This window comes from Eutrigla gurnardus (genome assembly GCF_963514095.1).
Source record: "Eutrigla gurnardus genome assembly, chromosome: 15".
Lineage (NCBI taxonomy): Eukaryota > Metazoa > Chordata > Actinopteri > Perciformes > Triglidae > Eutrigla > Eutrigla gurnardus.
In genome coordinates, this window is record NC_139938.1 from 14,217,848 (window position 1) to 14,243,788 (window position 25,941).

Below are 25,941 nucleotides of genomic sequence, written 5' to 3' on the forward strand. Positions count from 1 at the left end.
CCGACATCTCTCACTAGTCCTTCCATATTTAATTGCTGTTTTGGAAACGAGTCGCAGCTGGAATTTCAAAGCTCTTTTAGGATCAGATTTCCTCCACTTTTTCCCTAACATCTTTATTCTTACTCCATGCATGTCTGGAGTCGCTAAAGCAGCGTTGCATGTAAACATTACTAGAGAGCCTAAGAATGTGCCCTGGGAAACAATGGGACTCCTTGTGGGAGCAGGCCTCCGTGTCTTTGTGTGTGTGTGTGGCATTTGGTTGATAGTCAATAAAAGAAAAGAATATTACATTAATAACAGCGCCGGGGGGGAGTGGTTCATCTCAACTGTGCAGAACATGTCACATTCTTGAGAATACACCAGGGTTTTGATTGCCTACTATAAAGGCACATTAACTAAAAATTGTTGGATCAAAGGAGCGAAGGAGAAAAAAAAAAGCCGTAACACGATTGGCTGATTATATCATCGTCTGACTTCGTTCAAGATCAGTGTCTGGAACCCAAAATAAGTTGACATGATTAGACAGGCCCGGGCTCTGCGTTAAATTAACTACTCAAAGAAAGGGCAGTTGTATTAAGTCCCGGTTAAGGCAGTAAATAGGTGAAGGCAGGAACCGGTGGAAATTAAGTCTAGATTGTGTTTCATTACCAGTGTGTGTGTGTGTGTGTGTGTGTTCCACCTCCCACGGCCCATCCTGTGATGCATTGCACATAGCGCAGCAGGTCTGCAACTGGTGGGGGTTGTGTTGGTGAGTAATACCTCTCCACAGGGCTCCTGCACTCCCACATCTCACTCCTCCTGCAATGACCGGAAAAAAAAAAAAACCCCATCGACAACAGCTTTTATTATTTGAACATTTAATCAGTGGTCGGATATGGAAAAAAAATGGATTTAATCAACAAAGTTTGCTTATCTTGCATAACCACAACCCATGCCACTGTTTGATTCATCCGTCCTCCTCTGATAGATCTTCTTGTGGGAGCAGAACTTGGAGCGGTTTCACATGGATCTGTTTCGCTGCCGGTGCTACCTGGCCAGTCTTCAGGGCGGCGAGCCCCCTAACCCCAAACGCCTGCTGGGCTTCGCTTCACGTCCCACCAAGCTGGCCATGGGACGACTGGGCATCTTCTCGGTCTCTTCCTTCCATGCACTGGTAAGAAAGATGCCCGTGCAACAACTCATATTTACGCGCACACTCTCTTTAGTCCTCGTGTGTGTGTGTGTGTCATCTTCAACCGTCTCGCTTGCTGTAATTTGACTCTTAAACCTAATGGGAGCTCCTTTATGCAGAACTCAAATTATGCCACATGCCTCTACAGGTTCCATCAGCTTTGCGTGAGAGGTTCCCAACTGCTGACCCTCAATACCAGCCCAGCTGGTAGAGTGGGTGTGTTTATCTGGCTGTTAGAGTTAGCATCTCGTCACACAAACGCCCACTGGAAGAATTTCTTCTTGCCTGACATCTGAAAAGTAAATTAAATTATGGTTAATCAGGAGCAAGAGAGAAGGGGAGGCTAAATGATGAATAATCATCTGTATATCTGTATGTTTTTGTTTATATCTGCCTCACTTCTGGTTTGACCCTCACTGTTGTGTTGTGTGAGGAAATAAAGTTGAAGATCATGGGCCCTAGTTTCGTAGACCAGGCGCAGTCAGCTTTCAGCGCACCTGAGCCGCGCCGACGGGGTGTGTCCGCCTGGACTTTGCAAGTTTCGTGCACCGCGCAGGCTCGCGCAGGCACACCTCCCGTCTCGCCCACCGGCGCAAGTGGGAAAGAGGGAGGAGAAGAAGGCGTGAGTGGGAGACGAGGAGGAGACGAGGCGTGGACTGGGATTAATACAGCCGATTCAGATCTTCACCAATCAAATGAGCTCCTCTCCTCTCCTTTAATGCGTTAGGGGAGGTTCAGTGTAAGATCCGTCACTTGACAACCTGATGACAGAAGCAGCGCCGCCGCTGTGCGCGCGTATCATAATAATAACAATGCCCATATTATAAAAAACAGGAGAGAGAGAGGGAGATGTTTTGGTCCGAGAGGCTGAGTTTCCGTTACGCGTGCCATCCGCCTTTGATCTGACGTCAGATGTGACGGGACAATCTATATAGATATAAATCCACGTGTTGATTCAATCAGTTGCATTAAATAGTGTTTGTTGTGATTATTTATTGCATTTAAATGTGCCTGGAACTGTGGAAACCTGCCTGTGAGGTCTTGATGACGTGTGCGCACTGCGCGCCGGTCCGCCAAACTTCCGATCCGCCAGCTGTGATTCGCATTGAATGAATGGACTTTATTTACGCCTTGCGCCTTGCGCCGAAAGTAGACCAGGTCGGAGCTGGCGAGCTTTCAGCGCAGTCTCGGCGAGGCTTTTTGCCACGAAACTTCCGCTACGCCAAGCTGAATCTGTGACGCCTCCCCCTGCTGCGCCGCCACACCCATCTTGGCGCAGGCGATCTACCAAACTGCCAAACTGCAAGGCTGCGCGGGTCGAAACTTGCACTGCGCCGGCTGCGCCACCCTGCGCCGCCCTGCGCTGGTCTACGAAACTAGGGCCCCATATGGCCATTTAACACTTAGGCCTCATTTCAACTCAAAACAAGAACACATGAGAAAAACATTGTATGTTATAAGATATTTTAATAAAGTAATGTTAAAAAGAATCATAATCAAATATACGTATGACTGAGGATATGAATCAAACTCCTTTTTGGACATGTTTTCTGTAGGACATTTTCTGTATTAATTTTGACATGTTTGAAATAAAAATCCTCTAAACTAACCTGAATCTAAACTAGCCTTTGAAGGAAATGAGAACCAAGCAGTACTTTCTTCACTTTAGAGAATTGAACTCTGTTTTCATTCTTTGGAGGATATTTGCCGCTTTCATCTCCACGTACACGCTGTCCTCGCCACACGCATTCAGATCATTCTCTTCTCAACCTGTGATGTTTACTGCTTTAACGTGCAGCCGAAGTCATTCGCTGTGAACTGAGCTCTCGCTGTCACCTCGAGCGCTCCAAGAATGTACAGAATCAAACGGTGCCATGGATGGAATGATCTATATGCAGCCAAATATGGTCCAGGAAACAAAGGAGTGGAGAAAAATAAGTGGACCTGATCTCTCTATAGTGTAGTACTAGTTTCATACAGGCAGGCTATCGGTTATACCAAAGCTAGACACACACATTAACAACATCAGAGGTTGATGGTGGTTTTTTTGTGACGGGTGAATCAATATGAACTCTGTTAGTAAGCTGCCATCCCTGAGGCACTTTCCCACAAACAGGCTTAACACTCTGCTCTGTTGACCCGCCCCCCTTCCAGTTACTGTCTATACCCTCACTTCCTTTGTCTCTCTCTCTCTCTCTCTCTCTTTAGTTTCTCCTTCTTCATATCAGCCTTATTTTTCTCACCCTTTCCCCTCTTTGTCTCACACCATCTCTGTTGTTCTCCATCTTCTTTCCGCTCTAAGTTCATTGTCGATTCCCTTTTCCTCCCACTTTTTACATTTCATTATTATTATAACAGTCAAATGCTGCTATAAATGAGCACTATATATTCCACTATAATCATGAAGTAAATGGAAATGAAACAGACTAAAGAATAAAACTAACTAATGAAATACAAAATACCCATTAAAATAAATCAAGTCGTAATGCATTTAGGAAGAGATAACTAACCTCCCTCTTAACTCTTGGCTGTTTCTCCTCAGTCACAAAAGGAGTATTTTGTTTTTTAACGTTCTTCAGTAATTCCTTCCACTCATCAGGCTTGTTATTATCCGTAGCCAACGGGGACATCGTCATAAAAAAAGGCTGTAAAAAGGCGTCTTGTAAGCAGCTTATATAAGAAGAGTCTAGAAGACAGTTTGACCTATTACGTTTGAAGTATGTGTCTCATGAGCAGTGAGTGGTGAGGAGACCGATAAGCACACGCCTACACGAGTACAGTGTACAGTACATACGTAGTGAATCTGAGCTGCTCTTAGTAAGTTAAATGTGAATTAACCCAGAAATCCAGGTTTCTCTTGGGATGTGTAGTGGGCCACTAAAGGCTGAGAGAGGTGAAGGGAATTCAGTATGTGCCATCAGTGTATACTGTGCAGCTGAAAATGTGTTTTAATGTGTTGGTGTGTATGTATGAATGCAAGCTAGGGACTCACACAGACAGCTCCTGCTGTCAGTGAACAGTGAGCAGCTCCCCAATTTAATAAAAACAAAACATAACAGTAAGATTAATATCATTATCATGTTAAGTGCAATTGATTAGTTAAGTTTAAATGCTTTCCAGAATAATAAAAAAAAAACGTACTTGAGAAATATATATAATAGTACGACGGAGTATTACGGCCAGACTAAGAGAAAAAAAATATATATATATTTTTTTAAATTACGAGAATAAAGTCGTAACATTACGAGAAAGTCATAATATTACGAGAAAAAAGTCATAATATTATGAGAATAAAGTCGTAATATTACGAGAATAAAAGTCATAATATTACGAGAATAAAGTCGTAATATTACAAGAATAAAGTTGTAACATTACGAGAATAAAAGTCATAATATTACAAGAATAAAGTCATAATATTACGAGAATAAAAGTCATAATATTACAAGAATAAAATCGTAATATTACAAGAATAAAGTTGTAACATTACGAGAATAAAAGTCATAATATTACGAGAATAAAGTCGTAATATTACGAGAGTAAAAGTCATAATATTACAAGAATAAAGTTGTAACATTACGAGAATAAAAGTCATAATATTACGAGATTAAGTCGTAATAAGGAAATACTTAATCTTCTGGCACATCAGCATCAAATTATGCTGATTATTATACTTGATAACGACTTTGACTTTATTCTGGGAATATTACGACTTTTTTCTCGTAATGTTACAACTTTATTCTCGTAGACCTAATATTATGACTTTATTCTTGTAATTTAAAAAAAAAATATATATTTTTTTTGTCTTAGTCTGGCCCTAATACTCCGTCGTATAATAGATACTGGATTTGACAAGCAGTTGAGGAAATGCTGGACTAATTTAAAAGTAAAGCTAGTAACAGAAATTGATAGTTGATTATTACAACTCTTAAAATTTGAAAAGGTAAATACATGAAAGTTTGGTCAAAAATCTTTGTGTTTTTTTATGTAAAATACCAAACTGGTATTTACAACTCTCTCAGGTTCAAACACCCTTTCCGTTAGATTCACGTTGTCTTATCACTTTCCCAGGTGTCGGCCCGCACAGAGAGCAGCATCAGGAGGCGGAACCAGGCCGTGCCTCGTACCTTCAGTAAGCGCCGCAGCCGTTTCTCCTCCCTCTGGGGCCTGGACACCGCCTCGAAGAGGAAGACCAAGGGGCATCCTTCAATCAACCAGGTTACCAGTCACACACCAACACTCTTGAGTTTTTTAATTGACTTCAAAAGTAGTTTGAAGACGTCCTGAATGTCCTGTTCTCCATTTGGCTGCAGGTATTCGTGGACGGGATGGAGCCAGTGAGAAAGCCATTGGAGCGTATGTTCGAAGACTCTGTCAGCGAGAAATCTGTAAGACCTCCGTCATCTTTACTAAACAAAAAGAGCCAACACAACACAAATGTCCCTTTTTATTAAGGTCCATAACAGAATTGTGTCCTCCTTGAGATTTGTAGATATTTTATGTATATACAGAAAAAAATCTTCCTTAGGCTAAACACTAAGTTCCTCGTCCCTTTTCTGAATTTGGCATTCACTGCAGAAAACCAGGTCTTATGTAGCTGAAGGCTAATTCTTTGTCATTGTCACATAAGCCAACATAAAAATCACTGGGGCATCTGAGGAATCTTTGTACTCGTATAATGGTTTACGGGCTCCTTAAAGAGCCCGAGGCCAGCAACATCACGGGATTTTCCACCTCCATTCACATAACGGAGGTCCTTTTGGGGCTCTGGCTCTTCATTTGGTCGGTTATCTGGGGGAAGCACAAAAATCCCGGCACCCGTCTGCATCAATGAGCTTTTCTTTGAGGTCATTCTCAAGCTCCCACTTTAATGTTTTCAGACATCCATTTCGCTCCTAGCCCGAGAGTGAAAGGAGAAATTTGCAGACCATAAAACTTTAACATCTCCAGAATCGTCCTCAATGTTAACAGACGTTTTTTGGGGTTTATTTGTGGTAGATAAACAACACTTTTTTTTTCATCTTCTGCAGCTGCTTCTCCTCCTGCAGCACTCAACACATGATTTGCTTCACTTTGCAGGACTAACTTGGGTTCATAACTGCTTTCTGCTTTTGCTTGCTACTGACCACTCTGTCCCATATGCTCCGGGCAGTTCCATTTCTATCAGCATCATTGGCCGTGATATTTCTGTCTGCTAATCCCTCCGAGACAGATTTGATCTGATATATTCAGATCATTAGCTCTCTGTTGTTTCAACAAATTAAGCAGTCATCTGCTATCAAAGGACCTGGCAGGGTCACACCATCTGGCTCTTGTGTATCCGTCATACTGACCACGATTTACAGACAAGTAATGAATAATAACCATGTAGAAATATAGATTATCTGAGTCTACCATAGTAGGTTTTAGGTAGTAATATCACAGGGTGGTTAATGATGATGCATTCAGATGAACTGGAGGGAAAAATGTCCAATTCCCCATGGGGTTTGCAAGGACTAGCATGCAAGCTCCATATTTTATGAGAACTGGTAAAAGGCATCAGAGAAAGGGAGGGGGAGACAGGAGGGCCTCTGTCTGAACTCAGTAGATGGAAGAAAACTCTGCAGCACTCACCCACTCTGACCGTGGAGGCCCCCAGTGGCACCATGAGAGATTGATTTCCCTCCACCCACGCCCCAGCTTCAGCTGGCAGGGTATGGGATGACAGTGAAGAAATGCACAGGACGTAGCGCGCTTCAGTTGGTGGTGAGATAGTGCTGGAAATGCTGCTTCAGTAGAAATGAGCATCTCCGTCAAGACTGCTGCAAATCTCCCCATCTGATGGGCGTGTCCCAGCTTTAATTCTCTCTTTATTCTGGGGAATCCCACTGATGGCAAGGAAAGGAACCCCCCCCCAGCAGTGGCATCCTACACGGGCCAGGAGGGGAGCCAGATGGTGGCGAGCAGGGCTGGGGAGTTCAGGGAGATGGGGGGAGGTACTAGTTTGGGCCCCGAGTCTGTTGTCTGTGAGAAAATATGTGTATTTCTCTTGATGACTGTGTGTGTCTGTGTTTTGTGTGTTTGTTTGTGCCTCCAAAAAAAAAATGTGCTTTTGCATAATAGCATGCTCCTTCTGTTCCACACATTCGCTCGGACCAACACATAGATTCACACACACAACTACATTAAAACAGGGACCACCGGGCCATATTTTTTTTTAACAGTCAGCAGATTGTGTGGCGGGAATGAAAGATAGTGGGGGGAGGGATGTGATGGAGTGATGTGCAGATAGAGGGTAAGGGGCACCAGAAGGAGAGGCAATGATTAGTTTGGGGGGGCGTGGGGGGGTGCAACAGAGGAATGAAAGAATAAACGAGTTTGTGGATACTGTTACTTGATAGGAGGAGATAAGGTATCAGTGACAGACAGTGTGAGGGTTGAATAGAAGAGACGAGCAGGGGAGGGAGGCTGACATGGCTGCCAGATTGTCAGAGGTCAGACCGATGGGCTTAAAGGTCGCAGCGTATGCTTTGAACAGAATGCACACACATATGTAACACAGGGAGACAATGTATCAAGAGGCTCTCACCAACACAAATAAATCTGATTCTGTTATCAGATCTCCAGCTGCTTTCAGGCCACCGCCAGTATCCAACATATTAGCCTAATCAATCTGAGTAAATCTGTGTTTTTTTGTGTGAACGAGAAGCAGAATAGTAATGAATTAGGGGGATTACTACATGATTTTAGCAATTGTGATCGTGGTTAATAGAATTTTTCTCTCAGCAGAATCTCAATTATATCTTAAAAGGTTTTCATGATAGCATTACATTTATTATGGGGTGCCTTCTGTTTTCGTGTAGCACAAAGGTTCCTCAAAGATGCATCAACCCCGTGTATGTGTGTTTTGCATTTTTCAGAAGGAGAGAGAGGGCTCCGTGAAAGATCTTCCTCAGCAAAACGTAGACAGCGACATTTGGGTCCCTGATTACCTGACTCCCTCCTGGGTGTGTCTGCCGAACAATCAGCCCGTCCTGGCAATCATACAGCCCGGCGAGACGGCGCTGGAAGTCCTGAGCACTGTCTGCAAGGTGAGCCGCCAAACATGTGCATGCCATGCAATGCAACTACTGATAACTACTGACCAAACATGCACTTGTAGAACTTGTTGCACTTGTTCAGCACACAGAAAAAGAAGTATTGGCCTATTTTTTAAGGCTTATCCATCGTCAGATCGATAGCCGATGGGTCCCTAGTTTGGCTTGCATGCAAATGATTCCTTTTAACAGGTTTGTCAAACACATGCAATCTTGAGGAATGAGTCTCATAAAATTGCACACAACTCTGTTGATGACATACCATAAGTGAACATTTTACAGTCTGTTGACGGCTAAAGAAAGGAAAACATGTAAATGTTAAATTAAAAAAAATATAAAAATCCTGTTTTCTACTTGAATTAAATTCTGAATATGAATCTGAGAACAGCTCCGATGTGAGACTGGTGCCTGTGGGAAGGCAGAAATGTGAGCGCTGTAGATGTAACACATGCACTCAGACAGACAGTGTCACATATTTGTAATATTAATATACGGCGCATATTTCTCACACAGTCTTGTCAGTTTTCTCCTCGCCCCTCCTTTCTTCACACCGGAACAACCGTGCCTAATGATAGTTGTGCGCTCCACTCACGGGTCTGTTGAAACACACGCTCAAAGCTGATTGACGTGCGTTTGTGTGCGTTAAACATGTCAACAGGAAGTGGAGCATCTAATTCGTAACCCCTGTGTGTCACATGCATGCAGTAAAATGCGGAATTATAGTCACGATTGGATACACATATGTCTATTTCCTTTTGTCAAAGGGATGTCATGACCTATAGCATTTTGGGTGTGATGAAAATATTATTGTTGTGAACATGGGCTTGGCTTCAAATTACAGGGGAAATAAACCACAACCGTAATAAGAGTGATTAAAAATAATGAATACATTGGTTTTCATGTAGGAACTATCACAACAAGGTGGATTGTCTTGAGTTACCGTGTCGTGATTTCTGAGAAGAGACATTTCTGTGCCATGAAGTCCCCATTTGAGACTAGGCAACTCACACCAATATAATCTAGATTAATAATTGCTGGTAAGAGGAAATAATGCGTTTTTGATGTTGGGGTCCTTTTAAAACATTGCCCTCCTGTGTTGTTGCCTCCAGACCCATAAGATAGACCCCTCCGGCCACTACCTGCGTTTGAAGATGTGGATCGACAGCCAAATGCTCTTTTATGTTCCTAAACTTGAAGAGGACATCTCTGATCTGGTGAGTAAACACACACACACACACACACACACACACTGAAACACTGGGATGAAACTGTGATGTCATAGAGGGAACATCCCAGTTTTGGAGTCTGGAAAGTCACATAATGAACCACCAAAAAATTAAAAAGGTATTTCACTGTATGTTAGTTTAAAGTTACCAAAAAAATAGATACAATACAGAGATAAAATGTCCTATTTGGATTTGGCGGTCATCACCTTATTACTAATTAATATATCTTCTCTCATTCCACCATTTCATTTCTGGATGCTTGTGCATGTTTTATGACCTGGTTGACAGATTTGACTCGCACTGCAAACAGAATCCCCGGGAAGCAAAAGAAGCGCCATAGCATGTGCTATAAATTATGCAAAATAGTATTGCGAGTGTATTATGTGCGGTATTATTCATACAAACAATAGCCCCTCATTGGAAAAAAGGCCTCATCTCTGCATTGTTCAGCCCTAAAAATGAATCCTCTGGGCGACGGTGCTTTGTAGGTGACACACTGAACTCTCCGCCTCAAAGCAAAGTCGTTTTATAACTCCCTCTTTTTCCTCAAGAGGTCTCCTATCTCCCCCCGCTTTGATCAGTGACTCATTCACCCTCTTTCATCCTCAGTCTATGATATTACGCTATTATTTCTCCACGGTGAGACACATTACACATGGCGGCCTTCTGTCCCCGTCTGTTGCTTCATACACACAGCTGTGTCTATGCTCTCGCCTGCTGTGAGGTCAAGCCCTTGTCTGAGCGCCGACTCACTCCTCCGACTTGACCTGGATTTTGACCCCACAACCTTCACATACGACTGCTCCGTTAAGGACCCTGAATAAAACATGAATCCAGCCCTTCTTTATCAACAGCCACAAGCATGACCTTGACCATCTACATCCAACAACACTGCCATGCATCCATTGAGGATTAAATATAATTTTCTTTTGTCTGCAGCTCTACAAAGAGATTGAGGTTCGCTCCAAAGCGACCAGGGTGATCCGGTTTGACAAAGCCGAGTCCTGCACCGTCGGATACGGTATGCTCGTGTCTGACAACGCCCCCCCCCCCCCCTTTTTAACCTTTTCCTGCCACACTCTTAAACTCTGTATCTAATTGATTTTGTAATAGACTTCATTGAGTCATCCTCTGTTAGCGGCTAAAGGGGATGACCAAGTGTTAGCACATTTTGTCTTAAGTGGATCCAATCGTTATGAGGCAGCAGTGCACACTGTTAAATTGACTTTTTTTTTTTCAAATAGTACTAAAATAATGAATGGCTGAACCTCTCTTATTTATGTCTATAGGTTTTTCTGTGGCGGTTATAGATGAGGATGGGATGCAGCAGCTCCATATTACTGATGTGAAAGCAGAGGGACTGGCCTCAGCCAAAGGTACACACACACACACACACACACACACACACACACACACACACGCACACATTCGGGTATAGAAGCCCAAACAAATGCATTACATGAATGGTAAAAACATATTTCTCTCTTGAGCTGTCATTGCACTCTAAACACCCGAACACCTGACCTGAGAAACACCTGATCCCACATGCGATCTTATCAGTGCAGCTTCGTGTGACCGCATCGCATCATCTACTGAACAAACACAGCTGAATCTCTTCTGTTTGAGAGAGAAGCCTGGTGGTTAACGACAGAGAAGACCTTGTCTAGAAAGATGTTGGAGCATGTCAAAGGAACGAGGGGGAAGCTGCCCACTCGTTACTCTGATGCAGTCTTTTTTTATTTTAAATAATATGGGTCAACGTTTTGGCACATCATCTTAGAAATGGAGTCCATAGAGAGGTCATTCCCAGCCAAGAAAAGGCTTCTAACATCAGTATGCGCACATGATATGAACCAGCAACTACAGAATAAGAAAAACCACCTGGTTGCTTGCATTAATGTATCCCTAAAGACTTGAATCCTATACAAATATTTTTTTAAGTCGGACGAGTACTGGCTTTCATCCTGAAAATGTTGATCGCCAAAAACTATTGCATGGAAGCTACAAAGCTGTGGTTTTATTCTCCTTCCTGAGAGAGAGAAAGGTCAACATTCCTTTGTCTGCATCTGACTGCTATTTGTTGTCTCGGGATCAACACCCCCCCCCCCCCCCCATTCGTTAGTCCCTATCTTTTTAAAGAGTCAGGAAGACCTAATGGGTTTGAGAAACACGGGGTCGCTCCGTAGATACAGCTCTAATATATGGAAAATAACATGCCCCGCTACTGTGCCCCAGGGTCAGACCAAGGTTACTCAAGTGTGAGATTGTGTCCTCCGGTGTATTTGCAATCTAAAAAGCTGCTAGCTTAGCAGCCAGAGGACACAGCTGTACTGACTCCAGGCGAGTGGAGACAGAAAAAGCTTGTGGCATCCAGACAACAACGCATCCTTTTATTTTGTGTAAGATTACACCGTATTGTGCTGAATCACAGAATAAAGTATGTCAGCCACAACATTAGTAGGTCCGTGTGTGTGCCGTGATGAGCCCGCGTGTTGGCGTGCATACATTTTTTTACTATGAGTGAAAGAGAATGAATGGGGAGGGAAGGAAATCTCGCTTCAGTTTCCGCAGGGTATATGCAGAAACCAGGCCATCACTGGACAAGGAGCCCCAAAGGGCCTTTTCTCTCTCTCTCTCTCTCTCTCTCTCTCTCTCTCTCACTGTAATTCCCGCTCCCCCTCCCCCCTGCAGTAGCACACAGACACACAAATATCCAACACACACACACACTCAGCAGTATATGGCCACAGGGGTTATCTCTCTCCATCCAATAAAGACTCCGCTGCAGCTGACATTTCACATCGCAGACAACTAGGTCACAACTTCGGGCTACATGTGTGCCTCGTGTGTCTATATATGGAAGTGTGTGTGTGTGTGTCTGTAGCATTCAGTGCATTACGAAAGCCTGCTGTTTCTATTACAGTACACGATTTGTAAAAATGAGGCCGGAGAAAGGAGAGCAAACGGGACCCGAAAACCTTTTGTCTTAATTCTGCCGCGAGGGCAGGTGAGCTTGCTGTCAGAGCTCAGCTTTCACACTGCTTTCACATCCAATCAGGCTTATTGGGGGTTGTTGTCTGCTAATTGGCCAGTTGATTTGGCGCTAATTCCCAATTAGTCGAGCCGGGCACAGGTGGCCGAGGGGAGGAGCTAGAGCCTCAAACAGAGCGAAGCCTGTGCGTCCTTTTTTCATGTATAGTATAGAATCTATACTATAGATGATATACGTGATGACAGGACAGGAATAGGCATGGCGTCTTTCTTCTTAAAGCCGTCCGAGCTTGTTAGATCAGCATTTGCCTCGAGAAAATATGCGTAGAGGGATGCATTTTTCATGTATTGGAAGACATTAGAGTGGAAACATGTCTGTTAAGACGCAGAGCTGCTGTTGAGCAGTATCGCACTAAAGTTTAATTTTTGTAGAACATTCGTCTGCATTAGGACTCTGGTGTTGATGGCCCACATGGAAAATAATGTTAGAGGTTGTTTTGTTGTTCTTTCACTTACTCTGTGTTGCTTTGTCGGCCTTTTATGCTGCATGTATATGTATATTGCATTAAAGCAGATTTGTCTCACTCAGCGCTGTCCTTTCTTTCTCCACCAGGTTTGAAAGCGGGCGACGAGATCCTGCTGCTGAACGGTAAACCGGCGTCCGCCCTCCAAATGGATGACATGAAGGCTGCGTTTGTACACCAAATGTTGACCTTGAGCATCAGCACCCTGCCCAAGCTGGACCCTCAGGTGCTGTGCGCCCATCCGCCGCGGCGCTCCGACGGAGAGCAGGGCCCCGCCACTGACATCTTTTCCCAAAGCCAAGGTAAGGCTTCCTTCCAGCTGAATCGTTCACCTTTCTTGGGTTGTCATACATCCTCCAAACCCCCAAGTTTGTGTAGCAAAAAAAAGGGAGAATGCAGATGGTTTTCTAGCAGAGGGTGAATAGGGGGATCTGCTAATTATGCATCGATGCTGTCTGTTAACCAACCTGCAGGTAGCCCACAGCTTTCCTCTGACCTGCTCTTTCTCATCTGCGCAAGGGCGCCATTTGTATTCTTTGTATAAACTGGGGCACGCGGTGCACAGGCTGACACGCCGGCATTGTTTATACAGGGTCTCGGAGCGCTATGAATATTAATAGGAATCCTTCAGCAGTACGGAGCTGTCATTGTGTTGGATGCGCCATACGCATAGGGTCAGGCGGAGAGTAAAAAACACTTCAGCAGCCAGATGGAGGTTATCGATGATATCATGCTTAAGAGGAGACGGGGCGTACACAAGGGGCCTTCAGCACAGAGCGAATAAATTGAAATTTCTCACAAACGCGGATGGCATATTAGACGATACAGTCTTATCATAACAAGAAACATTGCTTATTCAATTATTGCCGTAACTAAGGGACTTTAAACACAAGTGCACCAAAAGCACATAAGAACAGGTGGATTGCTGATGTCTGGATACACACAGCATATATATTCACCTTTGTCCTTCATCTCTTTCTGTAGAGGACATCCTGGATGAAGTATCGGGACTGACAGTGGAGAGCCCTGATGAGAGTTTGGAGGAAGGACCTCAGCTGAGTCCTGGAGATCACCAGGAAGCCTGCATGGGGACTGGACAAAAGGTAGAATATGGCATGCAAAGACACGACAGATCACTGGTGTAGTCGGGATGCAGTATCGTACACAACCTGTCAGTGTCATGTGTTGCAGACAGAGAGCAGCGGTTCTGGTATCTCATGACCCGTGGATCAATGCTGGTGTTTGAAGCGGCTGATTAGCTGCGTGATTGTGCTGCTATCCTTCAGCTTGCTAAGTTGTTTTTTTTCTTCCTGCCTCGGTGTGGTTCATTTCTGTTCTCAGATCTGTCAGACAGAAAAAGAAAGCGCTGATATCACCGACCGCCAATCCAACACATTGTGGATGTACGTCTGGACAAATGCTAAGAGCCCATGTGTTTACGATTATACGAAAACCCTCTGGCAGGTCCTTATCCTGAATATTTCTTCACCCGTGTCAGATGTTTGGTTCTTGTGTGCGTGTAGCATGTAGCCAGAAAGCTGGAAGATGTTCAGAGGCTTTTTTTCCCCCTCATGTGATACTTGCGCCCTTTGCACAAAGGCTGTTCTGGGACTGAAAGATCTGAGATAGGAAACAAGGGTGTAGGTGGTCTGACACACAATCACAGCCATTACACCATATTACACACACACACACACACACACACACACACACACACACTCATAAGTGCTTTGAAGTTGTTTTGGAGTAAATTCAAGTCCTACGTGATGATTAATTCATGCATATTTGTAATTACCTATAACATACTGTAATCCTTATCACATCCTTGCATAAATAACAGGTTTGTTTTTATACGGCGCTGGTGACGTTTTGGCACAAGTACTTTGAATAGCTAGTGTGTCGGTACACTAACAGATGCTTGTGCTCTGGAGCATATAGATGGAGACAGACAGGTGAGTGGAAGAGTGAGTTAAAGGCATCAGCGTCTAATTAAAATTGTGTCTGGTCTGATCAGGGTCGGCCCAGTGATTGCTGGGAAGCGCCGTGTGCCAGTCGATCTCCCTTGGATACGGTTGCCACTTCCATTACCATGGCAATGTCTGATAACCAGTAACCACCGGAAACATTTTTTTTTTTTTTTTTTACCTCTCTGTCGATAGTCCAGGCGTGAACAAAAGAGATGAGGGAAGGGAAGGGACAGCGCTGTGTTCTCTCTCGGATGTGTGTCAGTGAGCTTCAGTCTCGAGGCTGAACTAATGGGGGAGGTCAGACCCGGCCCCCGTCCTTTTGGACAGCGGTGGTTCTGTGACTCCAATGTGCCATTATTCGTTGGAAGCCAAGTATGAAGATGAGAGAAATACCGACGGATGCCTTTGCCAGGATCGCTGAGAGGCGTTGGGTCTCATTTGGTGCAACTCGATGTGGGGAAAACACCCAGCAATTCAAAATGTGTCACACTTTTTGAACCTCTGCACAGCTTATGAATACATTAGTTGATGCCTGTTATATTACTAGATCTCTCATGTGGATAAATGTAGTCTCTTTGGAGAAAATAAAGGCTGTTCTCAGCTCTCAAATGCTCTCTTAGCCACCCTTGGGTGCCAAATCGTTTCAACAAATAAAACTTTCCACATGTTATTTATCTTTTAAAATTTGGGTTGGCCCTTTTTCTAACTCATGTTGTACACCGTTTTGTTTCCCCGCTCACCTCTTTGGAAAGCCTCCAAAGCATTAAAGAGTGCGTCTTACCTCATTTCGCCCCCCGCCTGCAGGCACATGGTAGCAAGTCTGGAGGAAAGGAGGCAAAATGGGACAATTCTAATTACCCCCACATCCTAATTACTTCATTCTCCACAGTGTTTCACATCATTTAGTGGAGATAAATGAGTGTCTGGCTAGCCGGAGGAAACGGGGAGGTTCATTATTTTAGACAAAGCACAGTGCTTCCTCCTCAATATGATAAAAACCAACTGCGGTATAAAACAGTGATTGCTTGCGATAATAGAGATGACGGTGATTGCAAGTGTTCTCCAAGGTGTAGTCAGCCCCACTGACGAGTGCTGGTTATGATTTACGTCCTTCCATCAGTTTGTCTTCGGGGTATTTGAAAATGGAAAATGCATTATTCAGTGTGAGAAGGGGGGGGGAGGGAGTTTCATCAAGAGTTGTTTTGATTCACTCCTGTTGGTATAATTCAGGTTAAATGGGTCGTTGCATGCAGCGCAATACTTGAATGTAGTTACTGATTACGTCCCCGGATACAGAAATTCAGTTTATCTTTAAATTCGGTATATTTAGCCTTAAAATAATCTCTTTTTTAAATTGTCCTTTCACTTGCCTCTTCTCGCTCAGACCTTTCAGCTTTGTTCCTGTTGTTGCTGTCATCTCACAGTCCCCCACTAGAGGGAGCACGGTGCCGATTTATGAAGACAGATACTGTGCATGCAACATAGAACAAACTTGGTTAAAAATGAATCATGATTGCCAATTATGACTGGAATAATTCAGTACTCAGCCATATGTAGATTGTATTCCTTGTATGTGCAATTTATTTATAACTTATAACTTATTTTATAAATGTTATTTACAGTGTCATGTCCATAGAGCAGGACTGGAACAAACTCATGATTTTCAAAATCAATGAATTTACCTTTGTTATGTTATGAATGCCAGATAGTTACTACGGTGTTAAGAAAATAAAGAAGATGCCTCACACTTGCTTCATCCTCAGAGCTTCTCTGAGTTGTGGGAAGAAGCTTGCAGTCTGCAAATGAGCTAAATGTTCATGCATAGATTTATAAAGACTCTAGGTTATGTCAGAACATAATCATCCTTTCACTTCAGATTAAATGATTAAAGTCTCCCTCGCTCTCTCTCTCCCTCTATCTGCCTGTCATGGCGTATATCCCATCATTCCTCGTAGGGATTTATGGATTTGCATGTTTCCCTGATTTCAGATAAAACTTCAAAACTCCCTCTCCCCTCTCTGTGCTCACTGCCTCCTCTTGAGTACATGCCATCGAAATGTATTGCACATCTATATGCAGCAAGTGTGTGCCACGTGTTCCTGTGTGCCAGGTTATGTGGACATGTGTAATCGGTATTTACCCTGGCGCTCACGGTGCATGCTTTCAGCTGACGGCGTGAGTGCAGGTCCGTGCTTGCCTCCACGCTCCTCCCTCACGCTTTACCTCTGTCTCTCTGTTTCAAAGGGCGAGTCTGGGATTTACTACATTTTCTAAACGGGTTAGGATTCTTCTCTGTTGGAAAATGCATGTTTAGGAAATGCATTTGGGACCCACTAGAGAAAAGGTACTGCTGCTGGGTTTTTTCTGTTTGATGTGCTTGCTGCTGCCTGCCTCTGGTTGATTTATTTAGATATTCTCTGCTAAACTGTCTTTTTCATGCCTCTGAGTGCTGTGTGTTGCGTGTGTGTGTGTGTGTGTGTGTGTGTGTGTGTGTGTGTGTGTGTGTGTGTGTGTGTGTGTGTGTAGTATGCCCATTTGCTGATGACTGATTTGAAGGTCATTTTTTGTCAGACTTCATGTACAACAAGCCTAACGTTTGACAAAGTAGATCTGAATGTGAATCGTCATCTTTAAAAGATCTTCTTCCTACCTGTGATCCTGCTTTGGGGAAGAAAATCCCAGAATTCTCATATTCATAAGGCGTTTCTTTTTCGGGTAACAAACTGTCTTATTCCTGCGAGTGTTATGCAACTCTTGTTTCTCCAGTGTGCAGCAGGTGTGGTAAGATGAGCCATAATTTTAACAAGTGAGGTGCTGGAAAGAGAACGTCAGGCTTTAGATTGGAGCAATTGTTGCAATGAGGACTTGAAGTTGTACTTAGACCTGGAACGAATAGCATTTAAGCTGCTTTGAGTACCGGAAGGCGATGTTTAGTCCATCGGGGCATTCCTTATTCTGCTGGGTATGTGTTATTTAAAAAATGTTGTGTAATCTTGCTTTCTTGAGTCGATACTGGGGGAATTTGAGAGACTAATTTTAAAAGATGAGAGGGAGCTCTTACATAATTACCCCCTCCTTTTTTTGTACGGTTACCGTCTTTCCTCAGGTGTTGTGACATACGTTTCTTGAGTTGGAATGAAAGAGGGAGGGATGCCTGTTGTCTCGTCTTTATGCGCCGTTCCTGTATTCCCACTTTTGGCTCTCACCACCCACTGCTTCCTCCCCTCCCCTCCCCTTCTCTTCCCTCCCCTCCCCTCCACTCTTTTCTTCAATATCTGGTGAAGATGTGATGTTTGATCTTATTACTTAATGTTGTATTCTTGCTGCTGCTGCTGCTCTCAAACACCTGGAAAGAAGTGAGATAGGCAACAAGGGCAGAGAGAGAGAGATAGAGAGAGACAAGAAGAGAGAGGAAATAGGTAGAACCGATACAGAACCACCGGAGAACGTGCAGACGCATTCGGGAGATGGAGACAGTCATGAGAGCGCCGTCGCTTATTGCAATCTGTTCTGTGCAATCTGTGTTTTGACCCATTTGTTCAGCTGCGATGGGCATGTGTGTGTTTTTTTTTTACCAGCAGTGGAGATTTGCAGCCTAGTGTGAGTGCTGAGTAGCAGGTGTTGACTTTCACGCTTTCAAACGGACTCATCCATACGTTCTGCACACATCGCTCATACGTTTTGGAAGAAGACACTTTAAAAACAAACCCTCGTGGCACCGAGGGAGGAATGGAAGCTGCCTGGACTGGAAAAGCCAGACAGGGAACGGACACCTGACTTTAGGTTGACCTCTGTCTTTACCAGCCGGCATGTCAGCCTTTAGGAGGAGCAGGAACTTCCGACGCTCGGCCGAATCCATCTATGATATGTTTCAGCTGGTAAGCCGTGCGGATACACGAGTGTGTGTTAGTGTGTGTGTGTGTGTGTGTGATCCCTTTGTGTTGTGGACATGATCCTGCAGATGTCACTGATGGTGCCAGCAGTGCCGAGGTTAGAGGTTCGGTTCCCAGCGGAGCAACCCATTCTAACAATTAATGGAGTATTTATTGATGGTGGATTGTGATGACATGAACTGCAGTGTTGTTCAGCGCTTCATATCATATCATCCTGTTTACATTTCAGTGGAGTGAAGCAGTTGGCCTCAGCTGTTTAGAAACGTACAGTGCCATGAGTAATTGTCTCTTTCATCCTTTTTTAAATCAAAAAGTGTTTATGGATGTTTTGCATGGACGCTCTGTTATTCACCTCTTAATTAGTGACGGTGTTAAAGAATTATGCACGCTCTGCCTCCGTCTCCCGCCGTCATCTGTCTCTGTCGCTGCTCCATCTGTCACTTGGCTGTCAGAGATTCCTCTGGCCGTCAACACACTACAAGTAGCAAGACTGTCAATGGCTTTACTCATGAGTGTATGGACATTCATACTGTAGGCATCGATCACACTGTTTCTGTTTGCACACTCCATCATGTTTCCAAAATATATAATATATCAACAGCATTTTAAGTCCATTAAACATATTTGACATCATACGATGTGTTATTTTCCTTGCGTTATACTTTTGGTCGATCGTGCGGTTTCCTTCGTGGAAACGAAGGAGCTCGTTTCGACTCTTTGATGGGAGGAATTTCAGTGTCAGCATGCCTGCGGACGCAGGAGTGTTGCAAAACTGGTTTGAATACCACAATGGAAAATCGGGTTCGTCACGGCTGCAGCCCGACAGGAGACAAGCCGTGGAATCGACGGAGACAAGCCCCGTTCCCCAGCTGACCAGCAGTCCGTAGAACAGCAGGCACGGTGTGATGTCACAGAGTAGAACTCATAAAACACCGACTCCACACAGAAGCCGGATGTATGTGCGACATATTTGCAAATCGCAAAGTTTCTGACACTGTCTGCTGGGTTGAATTAGAACCATCAATAACCAGAACCATCAGTAACCATTTCTTTGAAGGCTTATTTCATGAAAAACTTTCACCGAACAATTAGGGAGGGAGTTTTGTAAAGGCGAAAAAATGGGGTGTGTGGTGTTGGTTTAAGAGGAGTCACGTAAAATGAGACACAGCGTGTGAATCCCTCACAATTAAGTGTTCAGTGTGTGGGCTGAGTCATTCATTCCCGCACATTTCAAAGAGATGACTCGCTCTAATTGTCTTTTTACTGCATTAGTCCTTGCTGAGTGGAGACAGTGGAAAGACCTGTCTGGACTTGACCCAGCAAACGCTCACATGAAAACCGCAGATTCCCAAATGATATATGCAAATATATGGATATAAATCCAGAGATATAATTATTAGGATGTATTTGCAAGCATTGGAAAGATCAATCATTGTTTTTATTTTGGTATATGAATGAGTATTGCTGTATATCTTTATGTTAACATGTCAGATTTGCCTCAGATGCTCCTGTCTCCGACGCCCATTCACCTTCACAGCCTTGAGACTGTATAAGAAACTGTAAAATGTGGACGCAACCTCTTGAAACTCTCTGTTTATATTGTTGCGTAGGCTCCAGATTGATGAAGATGATGCATCTGCTTATTTTTTCGACCTTCACTTTGCAAAGCCTGTGGCTGAAAAATTAATATGTGACTTTTTGGTTTTTAGAGTAGCAGCAACATCTATACGTTCTGCAACGCCAGAGAGAGGCGGAGGGGAAGAGTCCTTTCTGCTTTTTCATTATTAGCCTTCTAATACCAGTTTGGCCCAACAGGTCTGCTCATGCTTGGTATTTTCGAGACCAGGTGTGGTGTTATGGCAGGTTTTGAAAGAATGCGTACTGTATGTTTTGGTGGCAGTGCATATTTTCCGGTTTGTTGTATATATCAGTGTATGAATGTTGGTGTACGTCTATACAAGTATCCCATCCATGATTTCTTCTGTTTTCACGTCTGTTCTCTTCCTCCCTCTGCTTTCAATTCCTCTCAACAGCTAAGATGCACTAATAGCAGCCTTCTCTGACATATGATGACCCTCTGTGCAATCCCACGTAGAAAAAGTGTGAAGAATGAGACCCGTTCTTTGTGTGTTTCTCTACAGAGCACGGAGCAGGTCACTGCTTTCTGCCGCAGCCTCCACGACATGAATCCCCTGGAGTGCCCCATGTCGTCCTCCTCGTCCTCGTCCTCGTCGTCCCTCTCCCCGAGCCCTGTGTCGGCGTTACCACCCACGGCGGGCACCGCCACCCAGAGACAGCTCTCCCACGCAGACAAGCTCCGCAAGGTCATCAACGAGCTGGTGGAGACGGAGAAGACTTACGTCAAAGTCAGTACAGGCTACTACTTACCACACACATGTATACCTGTTCTGGTAAAACTGCATTACTTATTGTTAGGAGTGTCATAATCATTGTAATAGGCATGCAGGATGCTTTGTGTGTCATATTCTTCTTGTTTTGAAATCCTCAGTGATGATTCCACATTATTGCCCAGTCTTCCTTCAACATCTGCTCACAGGTCCATCTTGTTCTTATTCCTTGTCTTGTTCAGGACCTGAGTTGCCTAATAGAGTGCTACTTGACACCGTTACAGAAAGAGAGCTTCCTCACACAGGATGAGGTAATTTCTCTTAAAAAAAAGCTGTATATGAAATGTCATAGACGTACATAACCCTATGCATCCACAGTAGCAGTGTCAGAATTACGATCCGCGTGTGTTGCAGCTGGACGTTTTGTTCGGTAACCTCGGGGAGATGGTGGAGTTCCAGGTGGAGTTCCTCCAGACTCTGGAGGATGGGATCAGACTGGTGCCAGATCTGGACAGACTGGAAAGGGTGGAGCAGTTTAAGGTGAGGGAATGTTGAGGCCCTTAACTCATTGTGTTGCATTTACAGTTACTGCTGTTTTTAACTAACTCTTGCTTGGATAATTCAGGATATACTGTGTGTATTAAATGTTACGTACATGTTCGCCCTGACTCAGACTTCCTTTCATCCTCCTCCCAAACAAGAGCCATTCACTTTGATAATAAAGGCTTCAAACATTTGCTTTAAAGTATATATATAAAAAAAAAGAAGTAATTTCCATTTACCGCAAATATATTTCTATTCTTTGATCGCACGGCATGTTTGCTCGTTTCCACAGAAAGTGCTGTTCTCTTTGGGGGGCTCGTTCCTGTATTATGCCGATCGCTTCAAGATCTACAGCGCCTTCTGTGCCAGCCACACCAAGGTGCCAAAGGTCCTGGCTAAAGGTAAAAACACGCATAAGTGCATCAATTATTGCTCTCATAGCTGATGTCATAGCTGAAGGGCTAAGAACAGGAAGCATGTTGCTTAAGTCACATGCCATACCTGCTGCGACTAGTACCGACACATGATGAGGCATAAAGGGTTAGGCTCGATCTCTGCAGCTATTGAGGCCTAATCGTTTGGCTGCAGCTGTGTGGATCTGTTCCAGTGTTTCCTTGCCCCTGTACAGAATGAAGGAATGCTCTTATTTCTGCTCCTGCAGCAAAGACAGACAAAGATTTCAAGGCCTTCCTGGCCGAGAGAAACCCCAGACAGCAACACTCATCCACGCTGGAGTCTTACTTGATCAAACCCATCCAGAGAGTCCTAAAGTACCCTCTGCTGCTGAGGGAGCTCTACTCTCTCACAGACCCCGACAGCGAGGAACACTACCATCTGGACGGTAAGCCAGTGTCTTCATTTATTAGTCACAGAAAACCTTTTTTTGATGCAACACTTAGCTGCTTATGAACTGTATATTATCGGCTCCAGAACCATGGAAATACAATTACGGAGGCTGCATGAAATTATTTGGAGATTTTTTTGTCCCATTCAGTTGCAATGAAGGCCATGAATAAAGTTGCGAGCCACATCAATGAGATGCAGAAGCTTCACGAGGAGTACGGAGCTGTCTTCGACCAGCTCATCAACGAACAGACCACCGATAAGAAAGAGGTAAACATGATAATGGCCATTTTATTTGTCGTGGCTCCAATGGATTATCCGTTTACTTGAGTTAATATTTCACAATCTGCTTAATGACTTCCATTTATCTCAGGTGGCTGACCTGTCAATGGGGGATCTTTTGCTCCATTCTACTGTGGTGTGGATCAACCCTCCAGGCTCCTTGGTGAAGAGCAAGAAGGACCCTGAATTGGCGGCGTTTGGTGAGGCTACATGTGGATTTATCTACTATTTGCCTTCTTTATATAGGATTTTCTTATGTTTATTTTTAATTTAGTTATCTAAACAGACATAGAGATCTTTTACATAATTACTGTTCGACTAGAAGTATTCTTCATGCATTCAAAGTTGTTTAGATCCACCTAACTATAACAAATGCAACCAAATTGATCAGTTATGGAGTAAATCATAATATATCAAAAAAATAAACTGAAGACATAATATTAATTTTATAAAAGATAAACTGTCCACTTTGTGTTATGAGTTATGAGGAGTTAAAAAGGTCAAGTCAAATTCTTCAATATTAATATTTGCAAATGATGACGTGCCATTTTGAGTGTGATGAGTAAATAAATATTTTCTATATACAGTAGATATCTATTGACGCTTGCAAAGCTACTATGTCTACTGTTCTCTTTCTGGAGGAACACTGCGTCCTGTATCTTTTACACTTTAAGTCACATGGCACTTAACTGTATCCCACATAATGCTGCTGCCATCCATGCGTGGTGTGAGGCCTTGGTGCTATTTCAGATAGTGAGGAAATAGACTCCGTAAATGGAAAACCCAGTCGGGCATCTCACAAGAGGGATCTATTTTTTGTACTTTTTTACATGAAGTGCAGCACGTTATCCTGACATTACTGGGATCTCATGAAGATCTCAGACACCCAGAAGTGCCCTGCGTCTGAAAATTGTACTATAAATATTACATCTTCATGGTATAAGGGCTTTTCCCGGCGAGGCGACAGTGAGTGGAAGTGGTTGTTTTGTGCATGCAATGTCGTGACTTTGGTCCATTGCCATTGTGAGGCTATTTTCCCCTCAAATGACGTGACAAAAAGCATCCATTGACGAGCTGCATCAAGCCAGCAAGTCACTGTAGTTAATCGGGTAATGAAATGTTTCAATATGTGCGATGAATGAATGCAAACCTAATGGTTTCCATCTCTCCTCTGCCCTCATTTAGTGTTCAAAACAGCAGTTGTATTTGTGTACAAAGACAGCTCCAAGCACAGGAAAAAAATCGTAAGTGGTGTTTTTCTCATTTCCTGTTGATGAACCGAGAAACATTTTGTTGTCGGATTGGGGCTCCGAGTGCTTTTTTAAAAATTGCTTTTTTAAAGCTTTGGGTGGCATATTGAGACTACAAAGAAATTAAGGTTAATGTCTTTCATTACATGACAATGGATTGGATTGAATGACGGTAGGTTGGAGGTATTCATTGAATCGACTTGAAGAGACCTCAACAACATCTGTTGTTTACTACAGTATAGTACAGAGTACAGTGGATCTATGTGTGTAGAAACCATCCTTCTGTCATTGCACTCTTATGCCCCCTGCTGTCGTGTTGATGTATTGCAGTGGTTATCTGTTAGATACCCAACCAGTCTGTCTTTTCCAGGGTGGATCTCACCGTGCGTCCGTGATTGATGAAAAAGATCCTTTCCGTTTCCGTCACATGATCGCGACGGACTCTCTCCAACTCCGTCCTATTGCAAGTAGGTCTATTTAAATACCGTCACATGCAGAAAATGTCATTTTTTAACTTTGCATCACTCAGAGATAATCAATCTCACACCAAAGTCAGGTGATTATCTCACTTTCCCTAGTATAAGTAAGTAAAATAGTTAAATGTAGGTGCCAACTTAGTGATACAATTTGTACTTGTTTTTCTACAAAGCTGCAGCATAATTGGAGAAGGTGACCCGTATGATCAAATTCCATGAGCATTTTTTTTTATTATCCAGTCTTAAGTCTGAAAAGACTCTTTGAAGCACCATGTGGAGACTTCAACTTGTCTTGCCAGAAGAGTTAAGATCTGATAATATGACGTCGTCAGTCGGACAGATTTCTCCATCATGAAAGTCTGTTCAGTTTGGAAACTTATGAAGCATTTTTGGATTTGTGCATATGATTACAGATGGGCGTGCACATTATTCCATAACAATATTTGCTGAATCTGCACCAAAAGTCTGGTTTTAATTAAAGTTAATATATCCTCACGAGGCAGGTTTACAATTTACAACTATTTAGTTAGTACCTGAACTAGTGGTTCCCTCTTTCTCCAGTAGATTTGTTACTTAAGCATGTTATTCTGGACATGTACTTGTATGTATTCTGTATTCATACAAACCACAGAGTTTGTCTCTGTTTTTTCGACAGTGGCTTCAAAGCCTCTGAACTCACTTAGAGTTGCTGCTTTTCTTTCCCATAAAATAAATGATATCCTTTGTAAACAAATTAGATTGATACTTATTAGTTGGTCTGCATGCAATCTCCATCACATCTCTTTCCAAGATGCTCCTTAAATCACACACTGGCAGTGTGTTATCGCTAGTCTGCCTAATGGCCTCTTGTTTAAACAGACATAAATATCTAACGGAAATGAACTGACTGATTCTATGAATGTAGATCACATCTCTCATTTCCCTTCCTCCCATCAGACTCTGAGGGTACAGCGGTGTGTGAAATAGTCCACACGAGATCCGAATCTGAAGGGAGACCAGAGAGGACCTTCCAGCTGTGTTGCAGGTATTATTATTAATTTTTTTTTTTTTTTAAACTGTACACACGTATCCAAATCATGTGAACTGATCCTCTTGTTTTTGTCCAATCTGCAGTTCTCCAGATAGTAAGAAGGACTTCCTGAAAGCAGTCCACTCCATTCTTAGGGAAAAACAGCGGCGCCAGCTTCTGAAGACGGAGTCGCTGCCACCCAACCAGCAGTACGTCCCATTTGGGGGCAAACGCCTGTGTGCCCTCAAAGGGGCGCGGCCCGCCATGAACCGAGCAGGTGACGAGGCTCATAGCTTCTAGTTTGTAGGACAAGGGGCCTACAGGGTCTGTCCATGACATTTACAA

At 43.5% G+C, this 25,941-nt stretch overlaps 1 protein-coding gene across 1 annotated transcript in view; it reads left to right on the forward strand.

Annotated features, from left to right (window-relative positions):
* tiam1a (TIAM Rac1 associated GEF 1a) overlaps window positions 1-25,941 on the forward strand; it is a 48,534-nt gene that overhangs the window by 20,192 nt on the left and 2,401 nt on the right. The window contains exons 9-28 of the mRNA XM_084028583.1: window positions 968-1,153; window positions 5,240-5,386; window positions 5,482-5,556; window positions 8,068-8,238; window positions 9,354-9,458; window positions 10,410-10,491; window positions 10,760-10,846; window positions 13,075-13,287; window positions 13,970-14,088; window positions 20,987-21,211; window positions 21,436-21,504; window positions 21,608-21,733; window positions 22,029-22,137; window positions 22,398-22,577; window positions 22,731-22,849; window positions 22,953-23,061; window positions 24,047-24,105; window positions 24,482-24,578; window positions 25,524-25,611; window positions 25,701-25,873. Coding sequence (XP_083884709.1) covers window positions 968-1,153; window positions 5,240-5,386; window positions 5,482-5,556; window positions 8,068-8,238; window positions 9,354-9,458; window positions 10,410-10,491; window positions 10,760-10,846; window positions 13,075-13,287; window positions 13,970-14,088; window positions 20,987-21,211; window positions 21,436-21,504; window positions 21,608-21,733; window positions 22,029-22,137; window positions 22,398-22,577; window positions 22,731-22,849; window positions 22,953-23,061; window positions 24,047-24,105; window positions 24,482-24,578; window positions 25,524-25,611; window positions 25,701-25,873 — 2,539 coding nt within the window. The remainder of the gene's footprint in view (window positions 1-967; window positions 1,154-5,239; window positions 5,387-5,481; window positions 5,557-8,067; window positions 8,239-9,353; window positions 9,459-10,409; window positions 10,492-10,759; window positions 10,847-13,074; window positions 13,288-13,969; window positions 14,089-20,986; window positions 21,212-21,435; window positions 21,505-21,607; window positions 21,734-22,028; window positions 22,138-22,397; window positions 22,578-22,730; window positions 22,850-22,952; window positions 23,062-24,046; window positions 24,106-24,481; window positions 24,579-25,523; window positions 25,612-25,700; window positions 25,874-25,941) is intronic.